Source organism: Lithobates pipiens, unplaced genomic scaffold (genome assembly GCF_037356315.1).
Source record: "Lithobates pipiens isolate NorthernLeopardFrog02 unplaced genomic scaffold, aLitPip1_a1.2 Scaffold_18, whole genome shotgun sequence".
NCBI lineage: Eukaryota > Metazoa > Chordata > Amphibia > Anura > Ranidae > Lithobates > Lithobates pipiens.
In genome coordinates, this window is record NW_027507758.1 from 509,773,247 (window position 1) to 509,787,221 (window position 13,975).

At 41.1% G+C, this 13,975-nt stretch overlaps 1 protein-coding gene across 23 annotated transcripts in view; it reads right to left on the minus strand.

Annotated features, from left to right (window-relative positions):
* Nucleotides 1-13,975, minus strand: part of MYT1L (myelin transcription factor 1 like) — a 629,697-nt gene that overhangs the window by 113,772 nt on the left and 501,950 nt on the right. For 22 of the 23 annotated variants that reach the window (XM_077488717.1, XM_077488713.1, XM_077488709.1 and 19 more), the window contains one exon: nt 2,160-3,131. The exons of the other annotated variant lie outside the window; for it this stretch is intronic. In XM_077488717.1, coding sequence (XP_077344843.1) covers nt 2,160-3,131 — 972 coding nt within the window. The remainder of the gene's footprint in view (nt 1-2,159; nt 3,132-13,975) is intronic. 23 annotated transcript variants of the gene reach the window in all.

Genomic DNA, 13,975 nt, shown 5'->3' on the forward strand with positions numbered 1-13,975 from the left:
GTTGGCTTGTGTCCAGCACTTGCTGTAAATACTTGTTTTATTTATTTTTACCTTTTTAATGTTGAATGAATTCAGAAACAATTATAAAACCTTGGTGAAACATGAAGCTCATAGCCAACTTACCAAGAATACAAGGGCAGTGTGCAAAAGTATATTCTTGAACATATTTCTTATCTAAATGTCAATATTGTAACAGTTTAGTGTATGGAAGAATGGAGCTAGCCATAAGAGGTGTAGTCTTCCGAATAAGTTTAACAAAAATTATAATTGAAACTCTGCTAAGAGGTCCAGATAAAACTTTATTCAAATAAATGTCAGGGGGACAACCTGAAAAGAGTAGCCAATTTGTTGGCTACGTTCTAGATTGCCACTCTGCCTTTTATTGGAATAAAGAGGTATCTGAACCTTTTAGCAGGGATGCTTCTTGTTACATTACACTATAAGCCAAGATGACTGTGGAGATCTTCTGGGGTGTAGAAGCTGATTGCCTGGGAAACAAATCATTTACATCAACACTTTAAGATAGCAATACCAATGAGAAAACCCGACAGGTCCAGCACTTTTTTCCCCTTTCTTCAACTATGATCCCAATAAGGGTAGTAAAGCCAATATTTAGGGAAATGAAGGCTGGGATATAAAACTCTAATTTTTAGATGTGTCAAATCTTGGGGAAGCTAATGGTTCTGTCCAAGATGAATGGTGGGACATCCCAAATTTTGTTTTGTTCTCAGGGAAGAAAATGGACTCTTATTTCATTGTGCCCTTTGGTGAAAGGAGCTGCTGGTTCACACATTTTGTGCTTACCATGTCAACTTAGATGATTTACAGTTTATTAAAAAAAGAGATTAAACATGGTAAGAGAACTATGTATTTCTTCTGATCATCACCAGGAAAAAAAAAAAAGTTTTTCTATAATTAAATTGCTGACTGTATCAATTGTTCTTCCAGACTCTGAAAATATCTCATTCAAAGGGGCTAATGGGATCGTCAATTAATCTAAGAGGAATTAATTGCATATTGTTGCAAGTGATTTAGAGACACTAGATTCATTTACCTCACACACAGCAAGACACTTGAATTGGACCAGCATTCCTTCTTAGCTGCACACTACATCAAGGCTCATTATAAACTCTCAGCAATAAATATAAAAAGCTGATTATTGTAATTCATCAATTATCTATCATTAGCCAGCATGTCTACATATGAATGTAATGAACATCCTAATTTTTTTAAACTCTTTAAACTTGCTTCATGACTTACAAATGGTGGAGCCATTTGAGAACTCAATCGTATTCTCAATGAGGCCTACCAATTCACAAAATGGCTTCTACTATTTTGTGTGTACTGGAAGATGTCCACCAAATTTACATGAGTAATAAAATATGCAAAGCAATGTTTACCTTTTGCAACTGACTTTCATATCCAGGGTTGTTTTAGTTAAGAGGCAAACAGATCGATTTGCTCTGAACTCACCAAAAAATATTGCCCATTGTGCTGAATCTGGAATATCAGCAAATGTCTGAATATCTTTCAGATCCTGCCAATTTGGTAAAACGAAATTTGTTGCAAAATGAATGTCCATTGACAAAATTTTACAGAGGCATGCACTTTCAATTTCACTCATTCAGGTGCTTAAGTGAAATTTGCTTGAAAAAAAAGAAACAATCTACTAATTTTTAAATTAATTTAGGGGATTTTTTCATGGAGCTTAGCGATTTATGGTAATTTAGCTTATTTAATGTAATGTTCTTTGCATTTGTGTGTTTTATTTTGCTTTTTTTTTTGCAGTCTTTTTTTATGAAAAGAAAAAACATAAAACAATAAAGAGTAGTAAGGTGCTGTCTTTGGCACAAGAAATTTTCCAGTTGAAAGGAGTTTCAATAATGCACCAGAGCCATATAAAGTCCATTGCCCCTTAAAAAAAACATCAAAACCATTCTAATTTCACTGTTCCTTTTCCTTGAAAACATTTGACACCTGTAACTATTGCTTTGCTTTCTCTAATATTTTAAAGCAATCCGGGGACCAGCATTAAATTTTGTCCTTTGCTTGAAGCAGCTCTTTTGTGAAGTGAACAATATTCATGAGCTTTCAGCTGTTTTGGGGATGTGAAAACAACACCACTACAATACTTAAGAAATGTACGCAAAAATTTTTACCTTTAGTATAACATGGCTTTTTGACATGGCCATCAGTGGACTTTGGCCTTCTGTCCTCCCCTGAGAGGTGCCTCATTGGATCATCACAAGGCCTCATGCTGTCTCTCCTCCCAGCTTCCATGGCCATTCTTTCCCTCATTGCCTTTGCTCTCTCACTTTCCAGGGCTATGGCTTTTTCTAGCAGTGTCAGATTACCCTTTGTCATATCAAAGACTTCTTCTGACCTGTCTGAGGTGATGGAGGTAGTGTCATCATCTCTTTCATTAAATTCATCCTCTTTTGCACAGCTAGAAAAAGTTCTTGATCTAGGGCTCAACTGTTCTTCAAGTCTCATTAAGTTCATCATATCAGAATAATTTCTCTCCGGTATTCGGTCACAATAGTCTTCATCTGCTCTGGGCAATCTCATGCCCATATTTTGCTGTTGGCTTCTATCATGGGAATTAGTTTCGCTAAGTTTCCGTGCAAGGTCAAAACATTGGTTCCGTAAGCATTCTAAACTGCTCAGGCACACCTCCTCATCACTCTCCTCCACCATTTTCTCTGCATGTCCATTATTCGTAGGTTTTCCTAACGTCAAATAGTTCATATTCCTTGAGTCTTCCTGGGATGTATTGTCAACATAATTCCTATCATTGAGGTTATCGGAAAGCACTACACCGTGTCCTTGTGCCAGCAGTTTGAGGGAATCCACAGTTTCCCTAACAACATCACTGTCCAAGTCTAAACTAAGCTCTGTCTTTCGTCCCACATTCTCATTCTTGTCACTGTCGTCCTCCATGCTATTAGATGTATTGCTGTTCATTTCAGATTCTGTCCTGGCTCTGTACGCTGCATCCTCCGCTATTTTGCCAAGATTCAACAACGACTTGGCTACCAGTTCATCATAATTATCGTATTCATCGTTATTGTTATCATCCTTCTCTGTGTCGTGCATTATTCGAGAGCTGTGACAATCCATTGAGTGATTGTCTAAAAAGCAAACAGAGAGAGAGAGAGAGAGAGAGGGGTAGCTAGAACACTGAGCAACATTTCTGATTGTGCTAGTAAAAATTTAGCTTATATGTTGTAACAAACATAGTTATGCTGCATTTTATGCCATATTGTTTCAGATTTGTTTTATATAAGTGTAAAATATAATATATGCGCAATACAATATCTCAGAAGATATGTCATCTGTTCATTTTAGGGCCTATACATACCTCTTTTGATCATCTATAAGCAACGTTTTTCAGTGCTATTTTGGTTTTGGTAAACATGTTCTTTTTTACTGTAGTTAATGAAAAACATGCTCAAACTGCTGCATGCAGTAGCTTGTAAGCCCACTACCTAATGTGCCATGGTGCTTGTGCTGGAGAGTTTATGGTTCCCCCATTAATAACAAGATGCAAAGCAGATGCTCCTTACAGTGCGTGAAAATTGGCAGTATTAGTGATGTCAGAATAATGCTTTACTGCGCCCCACAATTCCAGTGCCTCTGTGACAAATGAATAAGTGCTTGTTTAGGAATCGGGATAACAAAAATGTGTTCCAGAGCTCTGAAGACATTGTCAGCTTAGACCTATCTTAAGGTGAACCTGAATGCAAAAATTAAACATTGACTATCTTATATGGAACAACCTTCCTCAACCTCCCTCTCCTGAACATGAAAGAATTGCATTCAGGATAGGAACGTTTTGACCGACGAGCATGGGAAAATGCAAACCACAGCAAAACTGCAGCTCGATTTTGCCACATATTGGGTTTTCCCACAGCCGTGGTAAATGTAGTGTACATAAAGCCTAATGACATCTAAGCCCTTGTACACACGGTCGGACATTCCGACGGAAAATGTCTGATCGGACCACGTTGTCGGATAATCCGACCGTGTGTGGGCTTCATCTGACTTTTTCCGTCGGAATGTCCGACCAACAAAGTTTGAGAGCTGGATATAAAAATTTCCCGACTTCATGATCCGATTGGACTTTGTAGAGAATTCCGATCGGACAAAGTGCCACACATGCTCAGATCAAATTCCTAGACCTAAGCTATTGGCTACTAGCCTGAACGTAGTCCTATCATAACTAAATAACGTCATCACATTACGAACGATCGGATTTTCTGACAACTTTGTCCGACCGTGTGTATGCAACACCAGTTTCGGACAAAATCCGTCGGGCAAAATCCGACGGATTTTGTGGTCGGAATTTCTGACCGTGTGTACAAGGGCTAAGAGATTAAAGCACATAAACTGAAGAATAGGCGCTAAGAGATTAAAGTACAAACAATGGGTACTGAGTACTAAGGTGTTACCTACATGACCTGGGTTTCTGGTGTGGAGAACTGATGAGATAATGCACATGGGCTGAGGACTGGGCTTTAATGCCTCATACACACAAGTCATTATAAAAACAGTAGATTTAGCTGTTGAATGCCACGTTAAAAATTTTATTTTTCTGCATTTTGCAGAATTTTTACATTAGCGTTTTGTAGCTTTTGCGTTTTTAGAGCAAAACTATATTCCCACAAAAGCTTATGGTTCAAAAACCGCTCATAAACTAGATTTTTTTTAGTTTTTTAGCGTTTTTCAGAGTTAGAATGTTTTTACAGCTGAAAAAACTCTACTCCAAATCCCCTAGTTCTGTTTTTTGTCCCCAGCCAGAAAACGCCCCTGACGAAAAATGCTGATAAAAGCCTATGTTCATGGACACATAGGATAACATGCTGGGGAGTCTCCTGGCTGCAGAAAACAATGTCTGAAGCCAAAAACAGCAGCTGTAAAAACTTCCAGTGTGCATGAGCCCTTAGGGTTTTTTCATTTGCGCAGAGAAATGGGTGCTGAGGGGTTAACACACCTGTACTGGGGCTGGGTGCTAAGGGGGTTATTGCTTATACGCTGGGGATAGGTCTCTGAGAAGTAATGCACACACACTGAATATTTACCACTAAGGAATTATTGCACATCCTTTTGAGGTGGTTCACATTCACTGCAGACAGACCACTGAGGGGTTAATGCTTATAAGCTAGGTGACTGAGGGGCTAATGTTTCTTCTGTGGCTGGTGATCAATGAGAGGTTAATTCACATATACTGCAGAATGGTCACTGTTGGGTTAATGCACATACTCCTACTGTGTAAAAATGGCTAGAGAGCTCTGTGTTCTAGGGTGGCATTTTATCAGTGGTATGGATACTGGTGGGTGGTGGTGGAGGTGTATATGCTGAGGGATGGGTACAGGTGAGAGACTAATGTGTGTCCTTACACACATGCAAACACAATCATGCACTACACTATGGGAAATGAGAGACATTTTCTTCACTCTGAGTGCTAAACCTCCAGCCACGTGTGTCTATGTAATATCTATGTGGAGGACATGGACATTGTTCAATATACAATATAATTTGTGTGGTCAGAGTGGGTGACTGTAGACTAAGGACTCAAGATCAAGGCCCCATTGCACTACAATGATATTATATTGTGGTCCTCCTAGGATTGCACATCTGTGCGTATTGCTAGGGTTCCCCAGACTCCTCTGTCAGCCTGAAAAATTACTTACGGTTCTACTGTAAGGTTAACTGGCGCATATTGACACTGGTTGATGTGGTCCGGGCATCTAAGCTTCAATGGCCTCTAGTCACTAAGCCTCCTTAGGGTAAAGTTATGGGGTAAAGAGTCATGTGATAGGTTAAATAAGTAGGCTGTCACTGCTGACTTGGTTTGGAGAATGCTAGTTGCTTGGCTTCAACATGTTTCAAATATTGACCTTGACCAAGCAAACAGCAAAATAAAAATGGAGCACAGTAAAAAAATAAAAAAATAAATAAAAAAAAAAGTATGTTGTTATTTCTGGCTAGTGACACAAGAAGTACTGAAGACAAAGCATCTTTAGCTTGTTATTGCATAGGGCCTGTGCTGAGAACCACAGCCCAACACAGACCCTATTCAATACAAGGTGAAACCTATTGTTTCCAGTAGGGTGAGTTTACACAAATGTCACGTGTGGCTCCTGCTGTGAAAAAAAAATGCAAATCACTGCAAAAAGTAATGTCATTGTCAACGCACATCAACGGAAGTGCATTTAGCATGGGTCAATGTGCACTAAATGCAACAGATTTGGTATTAATCTAAAACAGGTGCACCTGTGTAATGCATGGTGAACCTCAAGGACACAGCACTCAGCCTAGGAAGTCTCTGCAAACCTCCATGTAATCCATGCAAAAAAGGGAGAAAGGCCTGGTACAATGGAAGTTGGCTAAAACATAGTTTTATTATTGCATGTGAACAACAGACAAAAAAAGCCAATGTGTTTCGGCCATCAGATGTTTTAGTCGACTTCAATAGCACCGGCCTTTCTCCCTTTTTTTATGACTCTAAAACAAAAAAAAACTAAAACTGTTTCTCTTAGTATCATGATAGAGAGCTCTGTGCTAAAATCTCCTTCCCTGTAAATCAACAGCTCGCTCGAGTTCTTGAGACATAAAAGAAGATGGTGGTTTATTCAATTTACCAGTAACTCTCCAGTGCTGAAATATGAATTTGAGCTTAAAGACATTAATATTTTTTCAGCGTGTTATTGCAAACACTGTTTTAAAATATTACCATAACTGTATGCAATTATCATAACAAGCGAAATAATCTTTCAATGTTACAGATTTGGTTATTGCAAGAAGTATGGACCAAAAAAATAACAGCAGCTGTTTTAGTGGATACATCTTTGTTACTCCAAATGCTGTCACTCTCTGCAGACACGAACACAGACTTATGAATAATAGAACTTGCCAACTATTTCTATCTGCTAGGGGGGAAAAAATCTGCAATACTAGTGCTGAAAATCTCTCCTCTGCACTTGTCCCTAGGCTCTTATTAAACTGAGTAATGGCATTAGTGACTCCATAATTTTACCAGGTATTCTGGGAAGGTGACTGTGAACACCTGTTACTTGTTGGAAATGTATGGACTACATGCAAATAAACTCTATGCCTCGGATATTTACCAATTTGCAGAGTTGATGGCACACTAACAGTTAAAGCTACATTCCAGGCAAACAACTAATTTCATTTATGAATGAGATATATGGGAGCTGTTTTACCTGCCAAAGAATTTGTATTTCTGTCCATCCAGTTCTCAAAATTTCACAGATCTGCCACACAAAACACCCATGTTTAGTAGGGGATAGCCCAGTTAAGTAACAATTATAGGTCTTGTTCCTTCCCAAGCCAGTGGCTATACAGTGAAAGGAGAATCAGCAGACAGATGAGCTCATCTGTGTTAAATGCTAGGATTGGTTTACAGTTTAAGAACTTAGCTTATCGCTAACAGACAGAAGTCAATGTTTTCTGTTTAACCCCTTGTCGCCAAATCATGTACCTAGTACATAATGTGACTTCAAGTGGTTGTACCGGAGTAATGCCCACTTTTTAGAGCCAATGGTTGCCCCCCCTTCCCGCTACCTTATGCGGTCTCTCAAGCTCTCCCAAGCCACGAGGAGAACTGAGCAACCAGAAGGCATGTCTGACGTCCCACGTGTGCAGACCATCTTTCTTCAATGCCCACTGGCTGGCCGGACAGCCTAACAAAGCTCATATTGGTAGCAGAGTGGTGTAGTGGTTAGCACTTTCGCCTAGCAGTAAGAAGGGTCACTGGTTCAAATCCCAACCACGACACTACCTGCCTGGAGCTTACATGTTCTCCCTGTGCCTGCGTGGGTTTCCTCCGGGTACTCCAGTTTCCACCCACACTCCAAAGACATGCAGGTAGGTTAATTAGCATCTGTCCAAAATTGGCCCTAGTATATGAATGGGGACCTTGGATTGTGGGCTCCTTGATGGTAGGGACCAATGTGAGTGTGCAATGTACAGGGATATGGACAATTGTAGACACTCAGGATGGACTGGTGTCTTTATTCAACCTTACTAACTATGTAACCCATAAGCAACGACATCACTTCCGGTTTGTCCAGATGTTTTCAGTGTCATTTTCAAATAATGAAATGCATTCAAAACTACCAATCTCTGTGTTTTTGAATGCTTTTAAGTGCAGAGGAGGCATTTGGGATCTTATTGACCCCAGATCCCTCCATAAAGAATACCTGTCACATGCCTATTGCTGTCACAAGAGTTGTTTACATTACTTGTGACAGCAATAATTGATCAAAAAAATGTAAAGCAAAAAATAAATTCTAATTACAAAAAAATGGAACTTCTCCCCACAAATTCGCAAAGGTGAATACGATTGTCAGTCCGGCATGCCCGCAAACAGTGGTTGCCCCAGGAATGTTAGATATCACCACAAACATGAGACCAGGGGCAGTAATTCTAGCACTAGACCTCCTCTGTAAGTCTAAAGTGGTAACCTGTAAAGGCTTTGAAAAGCATCGCCTATGGATAGTAAAATTGACATCATTTTTCGCTGTTGCATGGGCGTGAGAAATTTTAAAGCGTGACATGTTTGGAATCTATTAACTCAGCGTAACACCACCTTTTATATTTTACAAAAAAATGGGTTATGTATTTTGTTTTTTTGCAAATTCAAAAAAGTGTATTTTTTCCCAAAAATTGTGTTTGAAATAGTGCTTCCGCAAATATCGTGCAACATAAAAAAATTCAAAACCCACACTTAATTGTCTAGGGCCTCTGCTTTAAAAAAATATTTAATGTTTGGGGGTTCTAAGTAATTTTCTAGCAAAAAAACTAATTGTTACACATAAACAAAAAGGGCCAGAAAAGGCCTGGTCCTTAAAGGGGTTGTAAACCTTCGTGGTTTTTCACCTTAATGCATCCTATGCATTAAAGTGAAAAACCACCTGGCAGTGACCAGCCCCCCAGCCCCCGTCTTACTTATCTGAGCCCTGGGACTTGACCCGGCGGGGACACAATATCTCTCCCCGGGGTTCTCGGCTCTTGATTGGATAGATTGATAGCAGCCCAGCCATTGGATCCCGCAAATCCAATGACGCGAGTGATGGGGGGGGGGTCATAAATTCGGTGGCTATGGATCCCGAATGCTGCACCCGTAAGGTAACCCCCTCGGGAGAGTGCATCTCCTATGGGGTTATCTGATGTAGAGAGGAGCCGAAAGTGCCACCGGGGGACCCCAGCAGAGGATGTTCGGGGCCACTCTGTGCACAATTAGCTGCACAGTGGTGGCAAGCATGATATTTTTGTTATCTGAAAAAAAAAAACCTTTTAATCACTGTAAGAGGATAACCTAGGTTTATAATTTAGGGGTTCCTTGGATACACAGAAATACATTCAACAACTATCATAGGTAATTTCAAAGTTGTTTGTTTTAACACTTTAATCTGGATGACAGGTTTGCTTTAAGTGTTTGTGTGTTGATGGTTTTAAAAAGAGTTTGAACAACATATGCCTACTGAATTAAACCTTAGTAAAAAAGTGACACCCCAAATGAGCATGTATGAGCATGTGCGTGGTAGGTGCATTGTGGCTGCAAAGAGACCCTGTGAAAAAGAACAAAATCCATTTGGACTCATGGTAAAGCATGAATTTATTATAGGTATTTTTATAAAAACACCCAAGTTCAGCGATTAGTGCTAGAAAATACAATAAAACCCCCCAAAAACAAGGAGCAGTCTGCATCAAATACCTTGATATATAAGTTATATGCAAAATAATCCAATATAGCCACACTATCCCTTTGAATCAATTGAATTCAATTGATATTTACTGTATATAGAACCAACAATTTAGCACTTACATACTGCACATTAGACATGTGCAGAGTAAAATATTTCGTTTCGGAATTTCGTTTTCGTCCGAAAACTTAATTTATTTAGTTACTCCCGAAATTCGTTTTTATTTATTTCGTTTTTCGTTCAAAAATTGCATTCGTCGGAAAATCCACATGATTTACGGTCGAATCTGTCTTGGAAGGCTTATGGTGTCTGTCGAATGTATAAAGAAGATTCGACGGAGCTAACTATATAGCATACTTTAGAACCCTATTAAAGTCTATGGGACTCCAACGTTCAAAATCTAAAGTGCTAATTTTAAAGGCTAATTTGCAAGTTACTGTCCTAAAAAGTGTTTGGGGACCCGGGTCCTGCCCCAGGGGACATGTATCAATGCAAAAAAAAGTTTTAAAAACGGCCATTTTTTCGGGAGCAGTTATTTTAATAATGATTAAAGTGAAACAATAAAAGTGTAATATTCCTTTAAATTTCGTAGGGGGGGGTTGTCTATAGTGTGCCTGTGAAGGGGCGCATGTTTCCCGTGCTTAGAATTGTCCCTGCACAAAGTGTCATTTATGCAGGAAAAAAAGTCCTTTAAAATCACTCGCAGCTATTATGAATTGTCGGCTCCGTAATACAGAGAACACTCATTGAAAGTCATTGATAAAAAAATAAATAAATAAATTAAAAAAAAAGCGTGGGGGTCCCCCAAATTCAATTACCAGGCCCTTCAGGTCTGGTATGGATATTAAGGGGAACCCTGCCTCAAATTTAAGAAAAAAATTGACGTGGGGTTCCCCCTAAATATCCATAACCAGACCCTTCAGGTCTGGTATGGATATTAAGGGGAACCCCGCGTCAAATTTAAAAAAAAATTGACGTGGGGTTCCCCCTAAAAATCCATACCAGACCCTTTATCCGAGCACGCAACCTGGCAGGCCGCAGGAAAAGAGGGGGGGATGAGAGAGCGGCCCCCCTCCCTCCTGAACCGTACCAGGCCACATGCCCTCAACATTGGGAGGATGCTTTGGGGGTCCGTGACCCCTCAAAGCACCTTGTCCCCATGTTGATGAGGACAAGGGCCTCATCCCCACAACCCTGGCCGGTGGTTGTGGAGGTCTGCGGGTGGGGGGCTTATCAGAATCTGGAAGCCCCCTTTAACAAGGGGACCCCCAGATCCCGGCCCCCCCCTGTTTGAAATGGTAAGGGGGTACAAAAGTACCCCTACCATTTCACAAAGAAAGTGTAAAAAATGGTTAAATAAAACAAACACACTTTTGAAAAATTCCTTTATTAAAAATAAAAAAATAAAAAAAAGATTCCAGCGGCGGTAATCCACTCTTGCTATCCAGCGACGGACGGTCATCTCTCCAGCGATGTCTCATCTCATCCAGCGCAGCGATCCTCCATCCTTCTTCTGTCTCCTCCACGGAGACACTGCAGGCATTCCGGCGGCTGACGTTTCTTATATACGGAGGGCGGGGCCACCCGTCACCTGACCCCGCCCCCCCTCTGACGCAAGGGGAAACCCGGGGTTCCCCGTGACGTATGGGTGACCCCGCCCCCCTCTGATGTAACGGAAACCTGCCTGTGTTACATCAGAGGGGTGCGGGTCACCCCTACGTCACAGGGAACCCCGGGTTTCCCCTTGCGTCAGAGGGGGGCGGGGTCAGGTGACGGGTGGCCCCGCCCTCCGTATATAAGAAACGTCAGCCGCCGGAATGCCTGCAGTGTCTCCGTGGAGGAGACAGAAGAAGGATGGATCGCTGCGCTGGATGAGATGAGACATCGCTGGAGAGATGACCGTCCATCGCTGGATAGCAAGAGTGGATTACCGCCGCTGGAATCTTTTTTTTATTTTTTTATTTTTAATAAAGGAATTTTTCAAAAAGTGTGTTTGTTTTATTTAACCATTTTTTACACTTTCTTTGTGAAATGGTAGGGGTACTTTTGTACCCCCTTACCATTTCAAACAGGGGGTGGGGCCGGGATCTGGGGGTCCCCTTGTTAAAGGGGGCTTCCAGATTCTGATAAGCCCCCCGCCCGCAGACCTCCACAACCACCGGCCAGGGTTGTGGGGATGAGGCCCTTGTCCTCATCAACATGGGGACAAGGTGCTTTGAGGGGTCACAGACCCCCAAAGCATCCTCCCAATGTTGAGGGCATGTGGCCTGGTACGGTTCAGGAGGGAGGGGGGGGCGCTCTCTCGTCCCCCCCTCTTTTCCTGCGGCCTGCCAGGTTGCGTGCTCGGATAAAGGGTCTGGTATGGATTTTTAGGGGGAACCCCACATCAATTTTTTTTAAAATTTGATGCGGGGTTCCCCTTAATATCCATACCAGACCTGAAGGGTCTGGTTATGGATATTTAGGGGGAACCCCACGTCAAATTTTTTCTTAAATTTGAGGCAGGGTTCCCCTTAATATCCATACCAGACCTGAAGGGCCTGGTAATTGAATTTGGGGGACCCCCACACTTTTTTATTTATTTATTTTTTTATTTTTTTATCAATGACTTTCAATGAGTGTTCTCTGTATTACAATTCATAATAGCTGCGAGTGATTTTAAAGGACTTTTTTTCCTGCATAAATGACACTTTGTGCAGGGACAATTCTAAGCACGGGAAACATGCGCCCCTTCACAGGCATACTATAGACAACCCCCCCCCTACGAAATTTAAAGGAATATTACACTTTTATTGTTTCACTTTAATCATTATTAAAATCACTGCTCCCGAAAAAACGGCCGTTTTTAAAACTTTTTTTTGCATTGATACATGTCCCCTGGGGCAGGACCCGGGTCCCCAAACACTTTTTAGGACAGTAACTTGCAGAATCTTTTCTCTCTGTCAAATCTTTTTTCTCTGTCGAATATTTTCTCTATATAATCTTGGACTAATAGAGGTAAGGTTAAGCACATTCGACCACAGGTTCTATAGACACAGATTGTTGTCAGAGTCATGTCGAATCTCCTATTCTATATCGAACTGTTGTAACAATGAAAACGAAAATAAAGCATTTATTTATGTCGGATCTTTCGTTTTTCGGATTTTGTGCTTTCGTTATCGTTTGTCAAAACGAAAACGAAAATAGCTGAAATTCGGACGAAAATGCATTCGGACGAAAACGAATGCACATGTCTACTGCACATTTACACGAGCCCCTGCCCTCAAAGAGTTTACAATCTGAGGTCCCTATGTCACATGTATACCTTCATGTACATACAGTACATACTAGGGTAAATTTGCCTATCAGCATGTCCTTGGAGTGTGGGAGGAAATCAGAGGAAACCCATGCAAGTACAGGGAAACATGCAAGCCCTATACAGATAGTCTCCTGACCAGGATACAGACCCGGGACCATAGTGCTACAAGGCAGAATTGCTATCCACTAAAGCCTGCTCTCAAGAAACAGCCCCAGACTGGAAGAAGTCCAGTGCCTTATTTAAATTGGCCATTCTGAAATCAACTGATTGTTTGGAAGGTGCCCAATGTAGACACATAGATATGAATAAAACAACCTGTAACTCAGCCTTCAATTTTACTGCTAAAGTGAATTATCTGAGAGCTTTTAATTATTAGACAGTCCTTCTGACTAAGTGATAGGAGTTGCACTGTTCCTGGAGGACCTCTTTGAATCTTTTAACCAGCATAAATGAGTGCTTGTGTCTTCTTTGGTTTTCTTTAAATTAATTGTCACACTATTATATATGTCAAGGTTGCTTCCAACAACCAAACTAACACCAGAGGGCACTCTTCCTTATTGGCGGCATCTATCCAGGCAGGAACTATCATTCTAAGTTAGCCCTTGTACACACGGTCGGAGATTCCGACGGAATGTTTCCTATCGGAGCGTTTTGTCCGATATTCCGACTGTGTGTAGTCTGCATTGGACTGTTTCCGTCGGAATATCCAACGGACCAACTTTTCCAACTTGCCGGAAAAATTTTCCGACAAAATGCTCCGATCGGACATACTCTGATCATGTGTAGCCTACTCCGACGGACAAAGTGCCACGCATGCTCAAATCAAATTCCTAGACCAAAGCTATTGGCTACTAGCCTGAAAGTAGTCCCATCGTAACGAAATAACGTCATCACGTTATGTACAATCGGATTTTCCGACAACTTAGTCTGACTGTGTGTATGCAAC